This window comes from Choloepus didactylus, chromosome 7 (assembly GCF_015220235.1).
Source record: "Choloepus didactylus isolate mChoDid1 chromosome 7, mChoDid1.pri, whole genome shotgun sequence".
Taxonomy (NCBI): Eukaryota; Metazoa; Chordata; class Mammalia; order Pilosa; family Megalonychidae; genus Choloepus; species Choloepus didactylus.
This window is the reverse complement of record NC_051313.1, coordinates 124,685,934-124,709,970: the sequence shown is the minus strand read 5'-3', so window position 1 is coordinate 124,709,970 and position 24,037 is coordinate 124,685,934. Positions and strand designations below refer to the sequence as shown.

The 24,037-nt window shown below is 39.1% G+C and overlaps 1 protein-coding gene across 2 annotated transcripts; it reads right to left on the bottom strand.

Annotated features, from left to right (window-relative positions):
• Positions 1-12,279: 12,279 nt before the first annotated feature.
• On the bottom strand, positions 12,280-23,827 carry ZSCAN12 (zinc finger and SCAN domain containing 12). 2 transcript variants are annotated; one of them, XM_037844883.1, is made up of 4 exons: positions 23,690-23,827; positions 22,318-22,810; positions 18,532-18,673; positions 12,280-17,831 (listed from the first exon to the last, which is right to left on the bottom strand). In XM_037844883.1, the coding sequence occupies exons 2-4, from the start codon at positions 22,741-22,743 to the stop codon at positions 16,537-16,539; spliced, it is 1,863 nt and encodes a 620-aa protein (XP_037700811.1). In that variant the 5' UTR covers positions 22,744-22,810; positions 23,690-23,827; the 3' UTR covers positions 12,280-16,536. The 2 variants fall into 2 exon arrangements, with proteins under 2 accessions (XP_037700811.1, XP_037700810.1); XM_037844882.1 differs by lacking the exon at positions 23,690-23,827 and adding an exon at positions 23,605-23,675.
• Positions 23,828-24,037: the final 210 nt, after the last annotated feature.

Below are 24,037 nucleotides of genomic sequence, written 5' to 3'. Positions count from 1 at the left end.
ATGTATTCAGCACCATCGCCACTATCTATATAAGGACATCTCCCTTTCTTCCACAAAGATGGAGGAAGAGTCAAAGAAGGCAGAGAGGCAAAAGACAAAGAAAAGGGAAAGAGAGAAAAACAAACAAATGAACAAACTTGATACCTAGAAAGCAACAAAAGGAAAGATAGCATTAACCTAAAGTAGAATAAAGGGACAACATCACCAATGCCAGGAGTCCCATACACTTCCCCTATTCCCTCCCCCCCATATGCACTTAGCTTTGGTATATTGCCTTTGTTATATTAAAGGAAGCATAATACAATGTTTCAGTAAATTATAGTCTCTAGTTTGCATTGATTGTATTTTTCCCCCAATCCCACCCTATTTTTAATACATTGCAATGTTGACATTCATTTGTTCTACCTCATGTAAAAACAGATTTGTACCTTTTATTACAATTGTTGAACACCCTTGGTTTCCCTGAGTTACACAGTCCCAGTCTTTATCATTTGTCATTTGTTCTTGTATCCCACATGGTCCTAGCCTTCCTCTTTCAACCATATTCACAGTCATCTTTGTTCAGTGTACTTACATTGCTGTGCTACTATCTCCCAAAATTGTTTTCCAAACCTCTCACTCCTGTCTTTTTCTTTCTGTCTGCAGTGCTTCCTTTAGTGTTTCCTGTAAAGCAGGCATCTTGTTCACAAACTCTGTCATTGTCTATGTCAGAGAATATTTTAAGCTCTCCCTCATATTTGTAGGATAGTTTTGCCAGATACAGGATTCTTGGTTGGTGGTTTTTCTCTTTCAGTATCTTGCATATATCACCCCACTTCCTTCTTGCCTCCATGGTTTCTACTGAGAAATCCACACACAGTCTTATCAAGTTTCCTTTGTATGTGATGGATCACTTTTCTCCTGCTGCTTTCAGGATTCTCTCTTTACCTTTGACATTTGATAATCTGATCATTAAGTGTCTTGGCATAGGCCCATTCAGATCTGTTCTGTTTGGTGTGCTGTGCTTTTTGGATCTGTAATTTTATGCCTTTCATAAGAGATGGGAAATTTTCATTGAGTATTTCCTCTATTATTGCTTCTGCCCCTTTTCCCTTCTCTTCTCCTTCTGGGACACCAATGACATGTACATTCTTGCTTTTTGTTTTGTTCTTAAGTTCCCAGAGACATAGCTTGTATTTTTCCATTCTTTTCTGTATCTGTTCTTTTGTGTGTAGGCTTTCAGGTGCCTTGTTCTCCAGTTCCTCAGTGTTTTCTTCTGCCTCTTGAGATCTGCAGTTGTATGTTTCCATTGTGTCTTTCATCTCTTGTGTTGTGCCTTTCATTTCCATAGATTCTGCCAGTTGGTTTTTTGAACTTTCAATTTTTACCTTATGTATACCCAGTGTTTTCATTATATGGTTCAGCTGTTTTGCCATATCTTCCCTAAACATTTAATTGACTTTTATTAGTTGTTTCAATTCTTGTATCTCAGTTGAAGTGTGTTTGTTCCTTTGACTGGGCCATAACTTCATTTTTCTTAGTGTAGGTTGTAGTTTTCTGTTGTCTAGACATGGTTTCTTTTACCCTAATCAGGCTTTCCCAGACCAGAATGGTCCAGTTTCCCTGAGGGTGTGTCTTAGAAAATTGGTGCACCCTGTGATGTCTCAGGTCACTGTGGTTTTCTGCCCAGCAGGTGGCATCTGTCAGCTTGTAATTCCAGACTGGTGTAAGGAGGTGTGGCCTGTGGCTGGTTTCCCCCAGGCTCTGGGATCTTGTTCTGAATGGAAGGCAGGTAGTAGAGCTAGGCCCCACCCTATTCCTCTTAGAGAAGGTAGACCCCCTAGGGAGAGGTCATTAGCATTTTAATGGTCTCTCTCTGCCTGTGCTATCTCCAGCCTTGTCTGGGTCAGAGCACTGGGAATTGAAAATGGCTGAGGCTTTCTCCACTGAGCTGAAACAGGGAAAGTCCCCTTCAGGGCTAGTCTGCAGCAACCCACTGGCTCTCCAAGGTCAGTCATCACCCAAAGCTTCTGTCTGCTTGTTGGGGATTCATAGCTCATAGTGAGCAGTTCACATTTGCTAATTAAAACCCCAGTTGGAGCTCAGCTGAGCTATATTCACTTGCTGGGAGAGAGGTTCTCTCTAGCAACATGAGGCTTTGCAGCTCGGGCTGTGAGGGGAGGAGTCTTCCAGCTTGGATCCACAGTTTTTACTTACAGATCTTATGCTGTGATCTCAGGCATTCCTCCCAATTCAGGTTGGTGTATGAGTGGACATTCATGTTTGTCCCCCACAGTTATTCTGGATTATTTACTAGTTGTTCCTGGTTTTTTATTAGTTGTTCCAGGGGGACTAACTAGCTTCTACTCCTCTCTATGCTGCCATCTTAGATCTCTTAAAATCTGCTATTTTAAATTTACTCTTGCAAAATCTTCTTTATGCTCTTCTAAGGTCTTCATGTCCTCTATATCCTGAGCCATGACATTGATGTCTGTGTGTACTTCTTTGATTAATTCTTCTAAGTTTGTGTCTCCTTTGGCTTTTTAATTTGGACATGTGGGTTATCCATGTCTTCTGGTTTCTTCATATGCTTTATAATTTTCTGTTGTTTTTGGCCTCTTGGCATTTGCTTATCTCAATAGGGTTCTTTCAGGATATGCAATATTATTTGAATATTTATCTATAATTTGGCAGAGCTACAGTGGAGTGCACTTTCCCTGACCTACCAGCAAATAGCACTCTGAGCCATCTCTTCCTCTGAAGCCAGTTCTCTCCCAACTTCATCTATGCACTGAAAAAGGATCCAAACCATGTGGAAGTCCAATCAGTGCACCAATTTTCCATGTGCACTGGGGTCTGCCAGCCATATGGGTTGGGGGCATACACTGAGGAGTTTGGCAGGGAGCTCGCTCCAGGACACTGTGGTCCTGGCTGTTCATGTGGCTGCAGGTAGAGTACTCTGGGGCTGCAGAGCTGCATGTCTCACCTTACAGCTTAAATGCACCATAGTCCTTGTCTGCTGTGCTCCCACAAGTCCCTGGGATTGGAGGTGGGCTCCTGGCACTTGCATGTGGAACCCTTGCCTCTAGGCTGTGCACACTGTGGGCTTCAATGAAAGAAGAGTGGATGCTGTATCAAGCCCACCATATCCTGAGTTCCCTCAAGGAAGCTCTCAGCCATGGGGCTGTGAAGGGCTATCTCCCCAGCCAACTCCAAAGATGGCTGCAAAAGGTGTGGAAAGCTGCCCCCCTCCATGCTCATTTGCCTGCTTGAACCACCAGTCCCTGGCTCAGGGGTTTTTGGCTGCAGGTCTGTGAAGGGTTATCACCCAAGCCAAGTGCTGAGGAGGGTGCTTTGGGGCATGGAAGGCTGCTCCCCTCCATGCTTGTCAACCAGCTACAACCACCTATACACCTTCAGAATTCTGGGCCAAACACTCACAAGTCTTAAATATAGTCTCTTACTTTTCCAAGTACATACTCATTATGGGTGTAGAAGTCCCTGCCCAGCCAGCGGAACCCTGGAACTGCTGTTCTGGAGCACTCTTTGTCCTTTTTCTAGGGTTTTTCATGGAAGAGAGTTTTGCTTTGTCTCTCCTAATCTGCCATCTTCCCAGAAACCCTGTTCTTTTAATCCAATTTTGTGGGGGCAGACATATTGTGGGTGGGAACTTTCGAATAGGTTGTTTCCATGAAAATGTGACCCCACCCATTCAATGTGGGTCTTAATCCCCTTGCTGGAGTCCTCTATGAGAGGATAAAAGGCAGAGACATTTTTGAGCAAGCTTAGAGAGAAGCTAAGAAAGAAAATGGCCCAGGAGAAGCAGGAAGGACCCACAGAAACTGAGAGAGCTGTTTTGAGACCAGAAACCAGGAGAAGAAGGGTCAGCAGACATTGCCATGTGCCTTCCCATGTGACAGAGGAACCCTGGATGCCATTGGCCTTTCTTCAGAGAAGGTATCTACCTCTTGGTGCCTTCATTGGAATATTTTCATAACCTTAGAACTGTAAATTTGCAACCTAATAAATTCCCATATAAAAAAGCCAACCAATTACTGGTATATTGCATTCTGACGGCTTTAGTAAACCAAAACAGCAGGAAATTCAACACATATTTGTACACCAAGGTTCATAACAGCATTATTCAGAATAGCCAAAGGGTGGAAGAAATTCAAATGTCCATGGGCAGATGAATAAATAAAGAAAATGCAGTATATATATACAACAGAATCAGCCTTAAAAACAAATGAAGTTCTGATACATGCTACTGCATGAATAAACCTTGAAGACATCATGCTCAGTAAAGTAAGTCCGATACAAAGGAACAAATGTGGTGTAATTCCACTTACATTAAATTGCTATAATATGCAAATATGTAGACATAATTAGAGTTCAGTTTATCAGGATGTGGGAGGAGAAATGTGCAGTTAATGAATAATAAATGTAGGGTTTCTAATCGGAATGATGGGAAAGTTCTGTAATGAATGGTGTTGAAGGTAGTGCGATAACATAAATATGATTAATACTACTGGATGGTATGCTTGGGAGTGGTTGAGATGGGAAAATTTATATTGTAAACTTAAACACAATTTTTTTAAAAAGAGATTAAAGAGATAATGACAATTAAATGCAATACATGATCATGAACTGGATCTAATAACGGAGGAGAAAATTCTCAAAAGGACATTATTGGGACATATGAAAAATAATGGAACATAGTCTGTAAGCTTAATGTCAATATTAATTTTCTTGAACTTGATACCTGTACTTAAGGTAATTATATAAATGGATATCCTTGTTCTTAGGAAAAGCATATGGAAGTATTTAATGTTTAAGGAGCATGATGTATACAACCCACTGTCAAATGTTTGGTAAATAGGTAGACAGTTAGATGGATGGATAGATGGATAGATAAAATCACACAGAAAATGCAGCAACATGTTAAAAGTTGGTAAATCTGAGTATTTGGTTGGGGGGTATGTTGTAGTTCTTTGTATAGGTTTTGCATTATTTTTACTTGAATTATTTCAAAATAAAAAGTTAAAAGAAAGGAAGGGAGGGAGAGGAGAGGGGAGGGGAGGGGAGGGAATGAGAATGCTAGCCAGTGCCTAGCCAGATGGCTTCACTGGTAAATTCTACCAAATATATAAATAGAAATAATATCAGCTCTACACAAACTCTTCCAGAAAAATAAAGATGGGAGGATATTTCCCAATTCATTCTATGAGACCAGCATTATCCTGATACCAAAACCACAGAAAGACATTACAAGAAAAGGACACCATAAACCAATATCCATCATGGACATAGATGCAAAAATTCTTAACATAATTTTAGTAAACACATCTAGCAATATATAAAAAAGGATAATATATTATGAACAAGTAGGGTTTATGCAAGGATGTAAGTTTGGTTTAAAATTTGAAAATCAATCTATGTAATTATTGATTAATAAAGTATATAATCATCCCAAAGGATTATAAAAAGCATTAGACAAAATTCACATCTCTTACCTGCTGAACACTATCAGTGAAGTAGGACTGGAAGGGAATGTTCTCAACTTGATAGAGGGCATCTACCAAAAACCTACAGTAATATCACACTTAATGGTGACAGGCTGAATGCTTTCCCCTAAGACAGGAAACAAAGCAAAGATGTCCCCTCTCAACAACATTACACTGGAGGTTTTAGCCAGTTCAATGTTATCCAGATTGGAAAGGAAAAGTAAAACACTCTTTATCCATAGACATGTCCATCTACACAGAAAATCCTTCAGAATCATCCCCAAAGCTACTAGAACTAATAGTGAGTTTAGTAAGGTTGTAGAATACAATTTAATACACAAAAACCAATGTTATTTCTGTAGAATTTTGTAACATGTAATCAAAAACTTAAATTTTTTAAAAATTCCATTTACAATAATATTAAAATATGAAATAAAGCTAAATATTTTAAAATATAAGACCTGTACACCAGAAACTTCAAAACACTGCTGAGATAAAATTTTAAAGATCTAAATAAATGAAGAGATATACCATGTTCATGTGTTGGCATACTCAGTATTCTTACTATGTCAATTCCCTCAAATTATCTACAGATTCAATGCAATCCAAAACAAAATCTCAGGGTTTTTTTTTGGTAGAAATTGACAAGCTGTTTCCAAAATTCATATGGAAAAGAAATGACCTACAATATGCCAAAACAACTTTGAAAAAGAAAAAAAGTTGGAGAGCTAACACTACCTGATTTCAAGAATTATTATAAAGTTATAATAATAAAAAATGCCAAGTATTGATGTAAAGGCAAATAGATCAATTGAACAGAACAGAAAATCCAGAAATAGACTCACACATATATAAACAACTGATTTTTCACAGATATTCAAAGGCAATTCAGTAGAGAAAAAAACATGAAAGCCACAGAAATTCTAGGAGACATCAAAGGAGAAAATATTTTTGACTTTGGGTTAGGAAAGATTTCATGAATAGTATCATCAAAAACATGATCCATAAAAGAAAAAATGGTAAATTGGACTTCATCAACATGAAAAGCTCTGTTACTCAAAAGACATTCTTAAAAGAATGAAAAGATAAGCCACAGACTGGGAGAAATATTCACAAATCATCTTTCTGTTTAAGGCTGGCATCTAGAATATATAAATTCAGCAAGAAAACAAATAACCCAGGGAAAAATGGGCAAAAATTTGGACACTTGAGCAAAGGAGATATAGGGATGGCAAATGATCCCATGTAAAGATGAGCAATTTAATTAGTTATTATGAAATGCAAACTAAAACTACAATAATGTACCACTGTACAGCCTATTAGAACATCTCAAATGAAAAAGATTGATCATACCAAGTGTTAGTAAGAATATGGAGCAATGAAATGTTCATACGCTGCTGGTAGGGATGTAAAAGTCAATAAATCCTGGAAAGCAATCTGGTCATTTCTTTATAAGTTAAAAATAAACCTACAATAAAGATTCGTATCAGCCTTCAATTAGAGATATGAATGAAGCCAATCTGGTTGGGATAAAGGTAAATCAGAATACAGAGTAAAGGATGATATTATCGATATTTTAAAACTTCACCTTCTGTATGAGACAAAAGGAAGAGATGTTTATTTCATACAAAATTTTTCTGGAGCACAGAGTCTAACAACCTATCTGGCCAGTTCATTTAAACAACCTAAACACGTGAAGTGTAGAATAGGGAATGAGGTCTTGTAATCCTGTATAGCTTAATGTAATACCCTGACACATTCCCAGGTATGTTGAGCAGATATTAAAAAGGTATTTGCAAAGTCCCTTGAGGGACTGGAGAAAAAATATGGACTATTAAACTTCCCCACCTGGGAAATTTCTGATACTCTCTCAAGCATTAGGGACTCCCAATTTAGTAAGCCAAGCCCATGATCTTGAGGCTTGCTCTTATGAAACTTTTTCTGCACAGGGAAGCTAAGCCTACCTGTATTTATGCCTAAGAGTCACTTCCAGAGAACCTCTTTTGTTGCTTGGATGTGGCTTCTCTCTCTCTAAGTTCAACTTTGCAAATAAACTCATTACCTAACTCCACCCCCCCTCCCAACATGGGACATGACTTCCAGGGGTGTAAGTCTCCCTGGCAAGGTGGGATATGGCTCCCAGGGATAAGCCTGGCCCTGGCATCATGGGATTGATAATACCCTCTTGACCAAAAGGGGAAAAAGAAATGTAACAAAATAAGGTTTCAGTGACTAAGAGATTTCAAATAGAGTTGAGAGGCTATTCTGGAGGATACTCTGATGCAAGCTTCAGCTAGATATTGCCAATTGCCATAGTATGCCAAGCCCCAACCAACAGTATTCCTGAAAACCCTAAAGAATATCCAGGGCTGTAGCTGAGACTCTGTAAAAGTTTCACTCACTAAGTTTGTTATTCAGAAACTTTAAACCTCCACATTGTTCCTATGCCAGATACGCCCTGAAACCCAGAGGTAAGTCTCCCCCAAAACATCAATCAGTTGCATCCCCCTTCTCCATGATATCAACACTCCTTTTCAACATGAAGAAGTTAGAATGGTCGTTGCCCAAATATCCCTGAAGATTGAGAGATGATCAAATGAGAGTGTACTTGTAACAGTGAAGACAGGAGTTAACAAGATTATGACTGCTGAATCATTATATAGATAGTTCTGTTTAGTCTTTAATGTATTAGAATAGCTAGAAGGAAATACCTGAAATTGTGGAACTTTAACCCATATCATACTTTGAAATTTGCCTATAACTTTGTTAAACTGCATTCTGAAATTTATCACTTTTCTGCATGTTATATTTCACAACAAAAAATGTTTTTAAAAAATCCATCTATTCTATTATGCAATTATATGTCCATACAAAGACTTGTCCACAAATGTTCATATCAACTTTGTAATAGTCCCAAAGTTGAAATAAACTGAATGTCCATCAACAAGTGAATATATAAATGAATTGGCATATCCATTCAATGGACTACTGCTCAGCAATAAAAAGAATGAATTATTGATACAGGCAACAACATGGAAGAATCTCAAAAGAAGATGAAAAAAAGAAGCCAAAGAGTACATATTGTATGATTCCATGCATATAAAATTCTAGAAAATATAAACCTGGAGTCAGGAGCAGGTTGAAGGGAAGGGTGGAAGAGAGAGATTATCAAGGGTCATGAACTTTTTTTGGGTGATAGATTATGTTCATGATATTGATTGTGGTGATGGTTTCACAGGTGTATACATGTCAAAGCTTAGCAAGTTGTACACTTGTGCAGTTCATTGTATATCAATTTCCCTCAATAAAGCTGTTAAAAAAACACAATAGACTACATTACAGATCACAGGTAAACAAATTTGAAAATCTAGACAAAATGCATAATTTCCTAGACAAATAAAGATTACCCAAATTGGCCCCCATTATAAGGGGAAAGCCAAAACAGTCCATTTTTATAGAAGAAATAGAGAATGTTACCAAGGAACTATCCCACATAAAAAGCACCCATCCCAGATGATTTCCCATAATGCAACCTTTGAAGATCAGCTAGTTCCAATGTTTCATAAATTATTCTAGAGCATTTTTGAACAAAAACCTCTTTATCGTGCAAATTAAACACTGATATCTAAACCTGAAAATGTAGCACAAAAAAGACTAATATCACGTGAATATTGAATAAAAATGTACTAAATGAAATATTAGCAAATAGAATCCATTATCATATTAAGAAAAGAATACACCATGACTAAGTGATATTTATTCCAGTAATGCAGTGAATGTTGATTCAATATTAGGAAATGCTTTTATGTACAAGATAGTAATAAAGTTAAGGAAAAAAATGTTACTTTCATAGATGCTGAAAAAAACTTCATACAGAATGTAGTCCATCTTTTAAAATAGTAACTGTAATACCTAGGCAAAAAAATTTAGGGATGTACATCAGATACAATCCCAGGATTCTGAAATAATCACTGTAAAGTGGCTCCTATATTTAGTGAACTACTATAAAATACATAAGCCTCATTTTCTTATGCATGAGTAGAGATTGGACTATATTATCAAATTGGTGAAGGAGACCTTTTAAATATTTCCCTCTTTTACCCAATAGGTTTTAGAACTGAAAAGCATAATAAAGAAGTTACTTAAAGTATTAGCTTTCACAATGTTATATACATGTTATTTACAAAAGAAAATAACTGTAATTATCTATCAATAGGTTGTACATGAAAGATTTTTTTCTATCTTAAAAAAATAATCAAGCCAAAGATGAAAAATATATACTTGTGTTGAAGGACATAGAGGCACTCTCAAATTTATGAAAGTATTAGGCAATTCAATCATGGTTCTTTTCACTCCATTTATTAAAACATTATATATGTGATTTTTGTGTCCTGAGGTACACATACAAGCCTATTTTGCCCATAAGGAAAATAAAATATTATACATTTACAACAATGGAATACAACAATACTACTGTCTGTGCTTGTTGAATGAATTAAAGATACGTGATTAGAGCAGGTCTGGGGGAAATAGCATGTCCCTTGATACCCAGATAATCATCCCAAAGACAGTATCACAAGTCTAGGGATGCAGGTAAACAGCTTATTTCAAAAGTCCTGGTTGCTTACATACATGGACCCCTCTGGGAAGGGAAAAAGAACTTCTGACCTTTCCTTTTCTTGACCTGAGACATTCATTGAATGTTTTTCCTTGCTAAAATGGGCAATTTGGAACACCCATTCCCTATGCATCTTGCTCATTTACATTCCTTATATTCACTTCCCAATATTATAGACTCTGGTGTTGAAATTTGAGCTCTGTCTATACAACTTCCCACAATCCTCATTTATAATATTTATAAGAGCCCCTTTAATACAGATTCAACAAGGTTTGCCAAGGTCCAACCTCTATCTGAAGACTTTTCCATGTTCATCACACTGGTGGGTTCTCTTTACTGTGAATTCTCCAATGCTGAATAAAGCTGGTGATTCCATGGACATCATTCCCACATTAACAAGATCTCTCTCAAGTGTAGATTTTCTCTGGTGCACAGTCAGTCCTGAATTCTGGATGAAAAAAAGGCTTTTCTACATTCTCCACACAAGGGTCTATAGGGTTTTCTTGATCAATGAAGGCCTCCTCACATTTTAGGGTCTCTCTCTTATGTGTATTCTTTGATGTCAAACAAGGCCACTGTGACTGAGAGCCTTCCCACAGTCCTTAGTGACAGCATTTTTCTTTATGGTGTATCTCCTGGTGGGAAAGAAGGGGCCCACTATAAAAAACACCTGCTGTTCTCAAAGAGATTCTCTTCAGCATGGAGTCCCTGATGCTGAGTAATGGCTCACCAGTAACTAAAGTTTTTACTACACTTACTGCACTCATGTGGCAATTCTGTAGAGATCTGCCCACATGATTTCAGAATCTTCAGAATTTTCTGTTAGAGCCAAGTCCTTATTTTCATTCTCAGTATCACCATCTAAAAAAAATGCAGACAATTCGAACGTCAGTTCTCTCTTCTGCTAAGATAATGAGATATGATGTGGAGCAAAGTGGAAAAAACCCCAACCTAGTCTTACCTAAAGTGTGCAATTTTTCTATGTCTCTAAACTGGCATCCTAATTTTGTTTAGAACCTAAGGTTGGGGGTGGGGGGATGGGGGCATCAAGTCTGAGTGAGAATAGGAGCTAAGTGGACAGAGAGAGACTGGAAGATCATGGGGCATTTCTTCACAAAATGTGACAAAGAATCAGAAAGGTATAATAAAAAAAAGTCAAGAGATCAGTTGGAATCCAGAACTGAGAAACAGGGAAAATCATGAAACCAAGAGAAAGTTTAATTTGCTAGGGAAAATTAAAAGGACAATTTACAACTACTTAAAGTTTTAAAAAAGCTTCCCTTGAGAGGGTCTCCTCTTCCGTCACTGTCTCCAGAGATCCTTTCTCATCATCTCATGTTTTAAAAAACAATACTCTGAGAGTTACACTGAGATAGGGTCTTAACAGGCTAAACCTGAAACCCTTGGAATTCCAAGGTACTATCCCTACCATAAGCATATTTTTCTATCCTTAGCCTAGGCCCTAAAGGCAATGGTACAAAGTTGATTTTGGAATTTAAGCTAAAAATTCAGTAAAATATCCAAACAAATATCCTCCAACATAGAAAGAGGTTTGGAGGTACATATGAATATCAGGAGAATTAAAGCTCATGAGGGAGATGCTGGATTATGACTCCAGATACATCTGGTATATCCAAAAGTTCAGTTTTGCTGTATTCTGTGCTATTCTCAAAGCTTTCCACTAGTCAGGCCATACATGTTTGTTTCAACCCTTCCCACCTGATGGCTTATCCTTCAAGCTGTGTCTTCAAATCTTCAGCATAATCGATGCCTCCTCTCCATATTCTGGATGGTATTATCCTACCAGGTCTGCAGCTTCCCAGGCAGGGGTCAGGACCTGCTCCAGCACCTGCTCCTTGGCATGTACTTCTGTTCTCTGCAACTGTTGGCAGAGCTCCCTGAGTATGCAGAGAGCCCTTTGAGGTCCAGACATCTAACTCCTGGTAGTAATAACTTAAAGTTTGGGGAAGGATCAGTAATTTCTTTGCCAGCCTTATTCTTAGTCCCAGGCACAGTCCTCTTCCTCTACCATCACTACTAGAAATCTTTCCTGCAAGAGGACTGCCATTCTGGAATGAGAGAGCTCAGGAGAAGGTTCACTCCAGCTTGGGGTTCACACTGATTTTTCAGAAGTATTTCCTTGTAGCTAGTCTTCTTCCTGAGGCATAAAATAACACTATTAAAAGAAACTCTAAATTTTGTTTAGCTCTTTTACCCAAGAACTCACTTACCTGGACAGTGTACTAAATGAAAAAGAAACTATATCAAGAAGCTAAATAAATTAAGAGACAGAGTGGGAGTGACTTTGCAAACTGTTAGCTGGCTTCATCTGATGAAGTCTTTTAGTTCCTAAATGTATACGTTCCTTGAGAGAAAGACCAGCAACCCTTTCCCTTCTGTTCTTTCCCTTCAGAGAAATCCCATATAAATGACAGGGAGACGAAAAGGACATGAGATATGAGAAAAAAAAATACTAACAGCTAATATTTATTTAATATTTACTATGTATTTGCTCATTTAATTAGATACTTTCATAATTCCCACTGACATGACATAGAGGCACAGAGAGATTAAGTAATTTGCTCAAAGTCATACAACCAGTAAGTGTACTTTACATCTTTCCTTGCACCCAAGCATCAACTACTCTTGGGAAAGTCATGAACACAACCCCCCACATGAACCAAACTTACCTTTTCCCAAACCAGAAACCCAAACTTTCCTCTTTAACAGCCCCAGTTTCTTGGTACCTCAGCTCAAAACTTGGAAGCCATTCTTAACTTTCCCCTACTCCTCCCAATCAGCAGATCCCAAATTCACCAGGTTGACTGGACACCAGGTTCAAACCCAGAATCCACAAACCTACAACCACCATCACCTCTAAATGTACTCTACAAAGGCCAGAATGGCCCACCACTGTTACCAGCAGCCTTAGCCTTTGATTTTCTCTGGGATCCTGGAGGATTTTCTCTCTCTGTGGTTGCCTGGCAGTATCCCCGCCCCTGCTGAACAGCGCTGGCTTTGGCTGTCCTCAGGTAAGCCTAGGGACCAGCGCTCCGTGAGCGCCAGGCCAGGCCAGGAATCCGCCTTCAGGATGCAGAACTTCAGAAAAGCCGCTCCAAAGACATATAGAGAAAACTGTGGGCTCCTGGTTATCTCTGATAATTGATGGAAGTGGAGATGAAAGGCAAGGAAATCTCTCCCTTCCAGCTTGGGCGATATTTGTGCCTTGCCAGGTACTGTTCATCAGTACCCAGGGAAATAAAGTTAAAAGCAGAACCGAATGAGAGCTTTTATCCCAAGGCTGGACGGACTATGCAACAGTCCTGGGAAACCTGTAGCACAGTTACAAGTGTCTTCTGGCATGGGGCCAGGGCATCTTAAGCCAAGGTATTTGAGAGAGCCCACAGTAATAATCAAAACAGTAACAGTTACAAAGTACTTAACCATATACTAAGTACTGTTCTAAGCACTTTATATCTCTTAACTCATTTAATCCACATAATTGCCCAATGAGTAGGTACTATCATTACTGCTATAGACTGAGTCATAGGAGGTTATGTTGCTTGCCCAAAGTCACTCAGCTAGTTGTGGTAAAATGAGATTTGAACCCAGAATCTGACTTTGAAGCCATGTTATTAAGCTCTGCCTCAGGAATAAAAAAGGTATCTGGGTACCAGATGCTGTAAAGAATCCCTAAGTTGCCTTGTTCTTTATCAGGGATAAATGGGGAGACACCTACTCCTAAAGCCTTCACTGAAGTAAACAGAACTGAGGCACTAGATCAAAAAGTAGGACATACATGACAAGCATAGAGAGGAATAATGAAGATTTAAGCATAAATTAGAGGTTCCAAATGGCCTCCAGGTAGGAGTGCTCCTGGAACCTCTGGCCTAGGAAGATGACTGGCAGCGGCAAACAGACATACCCCTCAAAGATCACCTTAAACTGTGGTGGGTGAAAGTTCTGGGAGCCTTGAAAGATGGATTTTCAGACCCAGAACCTGTCCTTTTTAATTTGAGTGAAGAGAATCAACTGTTTCCATGAAACAGAAAATTGCTGTTTTCCTGCTGGCTCTCAATGACAATCTTACAATGTGAACTAGGGAGCTAATCAACAGAGAAGTTAGCATTTACAATGCTTGGCTTTGTAAAAATCAAATTATATATATAAAATCAATATATATTATACATGCAATATATTACATATCATACATAACACATGCCTATGCATACATATATATTAACATATATACACATAAATATATTAAAATGTTCTATATGAATAAAAATACTGTGTGAGAACTCTTTACAAATTATGCCCAGAAACATCTGGAATGAGAATATCCAAAGAAATTCAAATAAAATGATGAACTGCTGGAAGGGCTGTGGTATGAGAACTTTTCAGTGTGGAAGGATTAAAGTTGAGAAGAGATTCAATTAAAGGCTATCAAATGCTTATCCCTAGGTTGGGAAGGACTTGTTGCTCAAATTCCAGCCTTGTGGAGTCAGGAAGGGAACAATTTGAACCACAGAAGAGGTAAATCTTAAGCAAATAAAAGAATTATTTTATATAATATATTTATATATTATATAAAACATATAAATGGGTTATCTTTTAACCCCAAAAGTGGTATTAGCAACAAATATAACATCACTTAGAATAAAACTCTTTTTGAAGATAGGGCCATAACAGGTTATTAATACTTGGGGATATATCTCTAAATCATTATGATATGTATTAGACAAAACAGCCAAATATCCTATGTCACAGCCAGAATAACAGAGAGAGTGGATCATGGTTATAAGTCAGGAGGGTGTTCCTTTCACATAAAGAACCAATTTTTAAAATGGAATGTTTGCTGAGGACACCCTCATTTTGCAGGCAATAAGAATTAGGGCTGATGTTTACACTGGCCAAATCTCACTCAAGATTTGGTAGGCAGAGAGGAGGATGATATTACCTTTGGTTAGACCCCAGTGCTCTGAGTTTTGCTACAGAGAAGTGGTAGGAGTTGAAAAGTTTCTACAGAGAATTACTGAAGACATAGAATACCACTGCAACAAGTGGTTCATTCAACTGAAATAAACAGAGGACATGTATCACAGAGATTAAAAGTATGGGCTCTGGAATTGGTCTGCTTGGGTTCATATCTTGGCTCCACCACATACAAATTTTGTGACCATGTGCAGCTTTAATTTATCAATTTCAGTTTTCCTAGCTAAAAATAAAATAATGCAACTAAAACATTTAGCAATATCTGGTCCTTAGTAAGCAGTTAATAAATATTATATATTATTAATAAATCTTTTTCACGATTCCAAAAGATGTCCAATAACGACTTTGTCCTCACTTTCACAATTCTACTATTGATAAGCATCCTTTACAATGAAAAATTCTCACTATAGCACCTCCAGCAGTTCATCATTTTTAAATTTGAATTTCTTAGGATCCTCTCTAGTTCTGAATGTTTCTGGGTGTAATTGGTAAGAAGTTCTGGCTTTTGATAAAAGAGGTTACTTCTGTACTGAGTACAGGAATGCAGAGCTTTTCCAAGTTCTTAGAGCTCAGTGCTTTCCATCTGCAGCCTCACCATAAAGCTGTGATCTCTCAAATTCAGAGCTCTGCTCATTGTCCTTTCCTATTTTACATTTTAAGTTTTTTCCCTTTCTTCCCTTGGCAGCCCTTTCTACTGCACTCTCTGGAACACCCATTTGATTGTCAGATCACCTTTTCATCCAAAGCCATGTTTAAGCTCACTTTACTTTTCATTGCTTTAGAAACTTGGTTCTCCAAGGTACTTTTTGCCTTAAAAACTCACTGTTTTGTTTACCTTGAATCAATTAGAAAAGAGAAGCCTGGCAACCTTATTCTCAACCTTAATGCCATTTTTGAGCTACTGCTTCATGATTCATCATTTGATTTTTACACAAAATACTTCTACCATGCTATTACTCCTACTTTGGACCTTCTTCACTTTCATATTCTTCCTTTACATCCTGCCTCCTGTTATTGTTGATGATTTCAAAATCCACCCAGATAACCCTTCAAGGGTTCCTGACTTCAATAAAATCTTTCCTGATCACCCAAGGCAACAGTGAATTGTCCTTCAAAATCTGTAGCACTCTGTCTCTCAAGTGCCACTTTAATCCTATACTACCTTGAGCATCAATCTACTGTCCTATAGTTTTATTTAAACAAATATGTGGATCATATTTTTCCCAAATTAGGTTGTGAACTCTTTTGGAGAGAAGGAATCTGTGTTATGCTTCTTGTTCCCCACAGTACCTAATAAAATAGGTGGTACATGGTGTGTTCTTTATAAAATAGCTGAGGTTTCCTTTCAGCAATAGTGACTGAAGTTTTGCCCCAAATCATTACAAAGCTAGTATTTCTCTCCAGCCTATACTCAATATGAAGATATTTTCCCTGTAATCATCACATAGAAATAGATTTTTCTCCTTTCTGGACAGTCTGATGTTGAATAAGAGCTGTGTTTTGCCTAAACGATTCCCCATGCTCTTCACATTTATAGGTACCACGTCTATTATGGATTCTCTGGTGTTTACTAAGATCTGACCTCTGTCTGAAGGCTTTGCCACACTCATCACATTGGTAGGGTTTCTCCCCAGTGTGGATTCTCTGATGCTGAATGAGGCTGGTAATTCCTCGAAAGGCAATCCCACACTCATCACACTTGTAGGGCCTCTCTCCAGTATGGATTCTCTGATGTTCATTGAGGACTGATCTTTGAGTAAAGGCCTTCCCACATTTATCACATGTATAGGGTCGCTCTCCAGTGTGAATTCGCTGATGTTCTATAAGGCTTGTCCTCTGAATAAAGGTTTTTTCACATATGTCACACTTGTAGGGTTTCTCCCCAGTGTGGACTCTCTGATGCTGAATAAGGCCACTGTGACTGAAGGATTTCCCACATTCCTTACACTGATAGCATTTTTCCTTGTGATGGATCTCCTGATGAGAAACAAGAGATGAGTTATAAACAAAGGCTTTTCCACACTCGTTGCACTCATAGGGTTTTGCCCCAGTGTGAACTCCTTGATGCTGAGTAAGTATTGAACGCCGACTAAAACTTTTATTACACTGAATACACTGATAAGGTTTGTCTCTTGTGTGGATCTTGAGATGGTGAAAGAGACCTGCTTTCTGGCTAAAGGCTTTGCCACACTCATTACAGTGGTAGTGTTTCTCTCCTGTGTGAAGTCTCTGATGTTGATTAAGAGCTGACCATCGGCCAAAGGCTTTGCCACATTCGTCACATTTATACGGTTTCTCCCCAGTGTGTATTACTTTGTGCCGAATAAGCACAGTTCTTCCACGGAAACTTTTTCCACACTCTTCACATTTGTAGGGCCTGTCTCCAGTATGAATCCTCTGATGTTCTATGAGGCATGAGTGCTGACTGAAGGCTTTTCCACAGTCATCACATTCATAAGGTTTTTCTCCTGGACAGATTCTCTGATGTTCAGTAAGGTCTAAGTTCTCAGTCAAATTTACTCCATTTTCATCACATGTAGGTTGTTTATCTTCCCTGGGATATCCAGAAGGCTCTTCTGTTTTTGCTTCAAGTTCATGGGTTTCTCCACATTTAGCATCCTGGGTCATCTCATTTTCAAATCTGTTAGATATATTCCCACATGGTTCCATTTCTTCAGAAACTGCTTGCTTTAATATTAAATTCCTGTACTCGTTTCCAGTCTCAATATCTGAAACTACAAAGGGATCACAAATGTTATCTAAGTTTCCTGTGACAGTAGACAGAAACTTCATTAGAGGACAAAAAATTATTCAAATGAAAAACATAAAATAAAACCTAGAGTTTCAACATGACTATAAAATGGCATTAGAATATAGGGCAAATATAATATATAAAGCACTCCAAAAATTGTTAAGGAAAAGCCCAACAAACAAACAGAAAACTAGGCAAAGTTTTTTGGCATACCACTGTGTTCACGAAATGGGTATCACACACTGCAGGTGGGAGTATAAATTGATATAGCGCTATAGAGGGCAATTTGACAATATCTATCAAAATTATGAACATCTGAGAGTTAATTGTAATACATCATGGGCAAAGGCTGTTTAATGAAAGAGGAAGGACACAGTCAAATCAGAAGATAGGATAAAGGCTAAAAATGGCAGGGAGATCAGTACAAAGGAAGATAGCTAAAAGAAAGACTAAATTATGTGATCTCAAATAAAATACAGTGAATATTTAGAAAAATCAGACTATAAAAAGAAAAATAATTGAAAAGTGACAAACCAGGCCAGGAGTCTATGCAAAGGTCATCAGATTCCTAGAGAGGCCTTCCTGACTTTAACAATCAGAGAGAATACTGAGTACAAAAGAGGCCAAAAGGTTCTTTTAGCTCTCTCTTCTTCCTCCTCCCAAGATGGGTCTCTCTCCTTTACCTTGGTCCTGCAGGGCTTCAAGTTCTGGAGATTCACACTTTAGCTCAGCTGTCATAGACTGGAGGGCCATACTGGATTCTTGTTCTGTTCCTAGAGTTGTCTCCTGCAAAAACATTTCCTGATCCTCAGTGTGGGCTGAGACCTGAGGAAAATGAAATATAGCTGAGAGACTTGCTCTAAAAGCAGAAAACAAAAGGGTATACTATTTATGGCAGTGGGGAGAAAGACCCCACCCAGCTTTCTAAAGCCTGGAATGACCTTCCTCCCACATATCAGTCTGCCACAATCTGACCCATTCTTTAAAGCCAATATAAACACTGCTGAGAAAGCTTCCCTTCCCCATCCAGCAGTAAGGTCTCCTATTCTTAACTCCCGAGGTACGTTAGTTGTGACCCTTTTACTTCTGTCTTATGCTCAGAGAAATGGAATAGGAAAGAAACAAAAGAAAACAAGGAAAAGGAGGTAAAAACAGGCAGGGAGGGGTCAGAGATAGAATTTTGGGGAAATAGAACAGAGAAAGAAGAACATGAAAGGGAATAAGTAAAGAAAAATGGAGAGAAATGATTTTTTTAAAGGCAGAAGGGAACAAAGGAGAAAGAGGAAGAAAAGAAAGAGGGTGAGAGAAAGAAAAAATAAAAAGAAATCTCTTCTATATTCATTCAGAAGCTACTCCCAATAGTTCCTGCTCTTCTGAGGTCTGATCTCGTTTCTCCCTGGGAAGTTGACCTTATTTCCTACTTATCTGAGATCACAATTATCCAGAGTTTACTTCTTCATCTACCTTTCACTTCACTCATCTCTATCCTCATATTCTTCTCCTTCTCTTCTATCTTAGAGAAAGATGTCCCTTCTATTTCTAGGCTCATTTTCCACTTCCGCCTTCAATCCCATCCCTTTCCGCTTCCCTTTGACCCTTGCTCCCCTAATTAATCCTTTGGTCAGCAATTTCAGCCACTCTGGGGCTTCCATTACTCCATGGACCCATTCCCTCTTATATTAAAAAAAATTATAGGTTTCCCCAGCATGGTATTGTGAAAAAAGCAGTGATTTGGAATCACTCTAATTACTGTTTCTTAGTTTAGTAGCTCTGCGACCTTGGGTAGTTACTTAATCTCTCTGAGATTATTTATATCATGTATGTAAAGCATCTAGCACAGGGCTTTGATGTACAACAGGTCCTCCAAATTACTCCTGTACTCTCAGAAAATGGCTAAATTTTGTAAGAGAACGTAATATCCTACCTCTATTTCCCTGACACAGTTTCATTTCAAACTCAACACACTTAAAATCAAATTACTTCTAACTGCACATGAGTATCCCATTCTTTCTTCTGGTTCTCTTCTGACCTCCCTGACCCCTCTACTTTCTCCATTGCTGGTTACTCCCTTGGTGGTATAATCTTGTCTTATGGCTTTAAATACCATCTATCTTCTGACAAATCTCAATTTTATATTTTCAGCTCAGACTCATCCACTGAATTCCAACTCATTATATTCGGTTGCCTGCTCAACTTTTCCACTTGGATTCTAATGGGCATCCCAAAATTAACACATCTAAAACCAAACTCTTCATTCCTGTACCTCCACCCCAGGCTGACTTTTCTCCCAGTCTTCCCCATCTCGGTGAATGACAAATCCATTCTACTTCATGTTCAAACCAAAAATTTTGGCATAATTGTTAACTGCTCACTTTTGCTCACATCCTATATACTATATAAAAACAAATCCTGCTGAACTCTATCTTCGAAATATCTTCAGAATCCAATTACATCTCATCACTTCTACTGCTACAATCCTAATCCAAGGTACTAGTATCTCGAGAGGATTATAACTTATAGCTATAGCTTCCCAAACTGGTCTCCTTGCTTCTAACGTTGACTTCCACCACCCAGCCCCCCAGTCATTATAGAACTTTCTTGACATAGCAACTAGGGTGATTATTGTGAAATTTAAATCAGATTATATCTCCCCTCTGCTTAAAACTCTCCAATTACTTTCCATCTCATTCAGAATAAAATCCAAAGTCCTAGTGATGGCCTTACAAGTCTCTACATGATTTGCTCCCTTGAATCCTATTTGACATTATCTCTTCCTTGCTGTTCCTCTACCTTGATGAGCCCATTCTCCTCAGGACCTCTCCATTTACTACACCCTCTGTGTGAATGCTCTTATCCAAATAGCTGCATGGCTTGCTCTTTTAATTCAGACCCCTGGTCTAAATGTCTTATCTGACAAGCCTTCCCTGATCAGTCTACTGAAAATATGAGAACCCCATTTCATTCACTATTCCTCTACCCTGCTTTGCTTTTTTTTCATAGAGTTTACCACCATCTGACTTACTACTTTTTGTTTGGTTGTTTTGTTTTTTTTTTTTTTTAACTGTCTGTTTCTTTTCAGTAGACTATACATGAGAGTGGCAATCTTCTATGCTTTGTTCACGGATGCATCCTGTGCCTAGAATGGTGCCTGGTGCAAAATAGGTGTTAAATGACTATTTACTGAATGAAAAAACTGTTCCCTAATCCAATCTGCCCCTACAGTCTTCAGCTCTGCTAGGAGTGTCTCTTTTACACTGATCTTTCAATTTTGAAATTCCTGGTGCTTAGCCCAGAATAGCTGCTCAGTAGAGTTCTTCATTCTTACTTCCTTCTTTATAAATCTAATCTGTTATCATTTCCATCAATTCTTAACCTAACATGTCTCACTTTCTGTGGTCACACTTTCATGACTTTATTTCAAACTGAGATCTTCTTGTCACATGCTCCTTCCCTCTCTGGTTTATTTTGTACCCCCAATGCTAGAATATACTTTCTAACATACTGTTTTATTATCTCATTGTTTCATAATCCTTATACCAAGATTTTCTAACCTTGGTTCTATTAATATTTTGGGTTGAAAAATTCTGTCAATAATGCTGTCCTCTGCATTACAGGCTTAGCACCATCCCTTGCCTCTACCCACCACATGCCAGTAACACCGCCCCCAGTTATGACACCTCAAAATGTCTCAAGATTGCCAAATGCCCTCTGGGGCACAAAATTGCCACTGGTTCAGAACCATCGTCTTATATGTCAATGTTAAAAAGGTCCTACATGATTTAGTCATCTTTTACATCTTGAGATTAGTGAAGCTCATTTAGACTCAAGGAGTAAAGGGGGAAAGCCTCTGTCCTAAAGAATAAAATCGAAACCCGAGAGGTTGATATTTAAGGTCCCGGATGCTCTAGTCACAACTCTACTAACAACCTGGTCTTCTAATTTAACTGGACTTTTTAACTACTCAAAGAAACATGAGTTTTCTGCCCTACCCCTTCCCACCTTTCAGTTCTGCTGCTACATCTCATCACCCTGAGTTGGTGAATTTGATTTCTCCATCTTTTAACCATTTAATAGATGCAGGGCAGTGGATCTATCTGCAAGACCTATTTCTTAATTATTTTGTTGTGCAACAGAAGTGATGCCCCGTTCAAGAGGCTGCTGTCCACACTGTTACCATCTTCTCTCTAACATCTCCTCTCTGTACTAGAAGTCTTCTGTTATTAAGCTGAGCAGCATGTTAATCAAATAGAATTTTGCACCTTAGTATAGAAATACAAGATCCCTTTGCAGAAAAGGTGCAAATAAATAGGACCACATTAACCAATTTTCCATGACACTCAGGCCTCCTTTCTGATGCACTAAAGTGTCAAAAACACACAGCGAAATAATGCTACTGAACTTCACTCTGGACTAAAAGTCCTCAATTCATCTTTTCTCAAACAGAACCACATCTTTTTTTTTTTTTCCACCTGATATCCTGGCTCATCCAACTCTCTCTCTAAATCCTCCAGCACTGTCACTGCCTCCTCCCCACTCTCTGGATGTTGCTCCTGCACCCAGGCCTGGAGCTCCTCAGGCAGTATGGTCAGGAACTGCTCCAGCACTAGCAGTTCCAGGATCTGTTCTTTGGTGTGGGTCTCTGGCCTCAGCCACTGATGGCAAAGTTCCCGGAGTCGGCTCAAAGCCTCACGGGGTCCAGATGTTTCTTGGTAACAGAACTGCCTGAAGTACAGTCGGAAGACCTCTCCACTATGGGAGTTATTCTTCTGCAGGTTCTGATCCTGTCTGGTAGTATATTTAAATTCCTCCTTCTTTTTCTCATCTTCCTCTGTCTTTACTTCCAAAAGTGCATCCTGGTCCTTGTGCTTTTGGATAGCCCAAAAAGCTGCCATCATAGATGTGCAAAAGCTTTATCAGTGTTTCCAGCAAGATTTCTCCTGGAAAATTTCTTCCTGGGCAGACCTAAGGAGTAAACCATCATTATTAATACCAACTACATCAAAACAAAAATTGCAAATTTGAAACCCTACCTCCAGGTTAATTTATTATACTCAGGGAAACACTTTGATGGAAAAGTCTTAAGAATGGGTTAGGTGCCTAGTTGTTTCAGCACTTTGAGAAGGAAGAGTAAGAAAGAGTAAATCTCAGTAGGAAATGTTTCCATTTATTCCCAAATAAAGAACAATTTAATGAAATAAAATAAACATTCAAAGTAAATAATAATAATAAAAGACGGGGGCATCCTTGCGTAGTTGCCCTCCCCCCCTTATTTTTAATGTCCAGATGTATGATGTAAACCATTAAGTCATAAAAGCAGTAAAGTCACATGAATTTATTTCCTCTGGGACCTAATCTCTCTGATCTCATTCTTCATTTGTAACGTGAAAAGGCTGGAGACACTGACTTTTAAGGTCCTCTTCTGCCCTATTCTGATGTGATTGCAAATCTAAAGTAAGGCAGGACCAGGTGAGGGTCCATAGGACGCCGCTCGGCGTGGGTGACCCCAAGAATGTAAAAGCGTCGGGAGGCATTGAACCCGAGAATGGTACCCCGATACAAGGAGGGTGGATTCGGGGTGGTATGGAGCGCACAGACCGGTACCCCCTCCCCCTCCCGGATTCGGATGCACTCTCCAGGGGGCAGGAGGACCGAGGAGGGGAACTCCCACCCGGCACCTGCCGGCCCGAGCTCGAGGGGCCCAGGCCACAGGAACGCAGCAACCCCTTGGCGGTCCGCCCACCGCACAGGTTCCTCACCCGCGGTACCAAGGGGCAAGCAGAGGGTTCCCTCCTCGGGTGTGAAGGGATGAAACTTCGAAACCTTCCTGAGGCAGGAACCTACCAGAAGCGACCCACAAAGGCCGGAAGCAAGATCTGCTCGCTTGGCTGACACTGGGAGCACTTCCGCGGCAGCTCTAGGAAGTGTGGGGAAGCGGAAAGAGCTTTCAACTCGGTGGTGTTTCCTCCCGCCCACTCGAGAGGAATGCTGGGACCCTCAGGCCTGCAGTTAAACGGAATTGCTTTCTTTTTCTCACGCTATTGATTTCTTTTTATCCTGCCATTCATTATCTGTGCTTCCCCAGACCCGATGAGTGGTCGAGTTTTGCAGAGCTGATCTGAAGATAGGAAAATCCTATGCTTCCTCGTTCTCACTTTTATTCTGGTTTCTGCATCTTTGAGGTTCCAGATG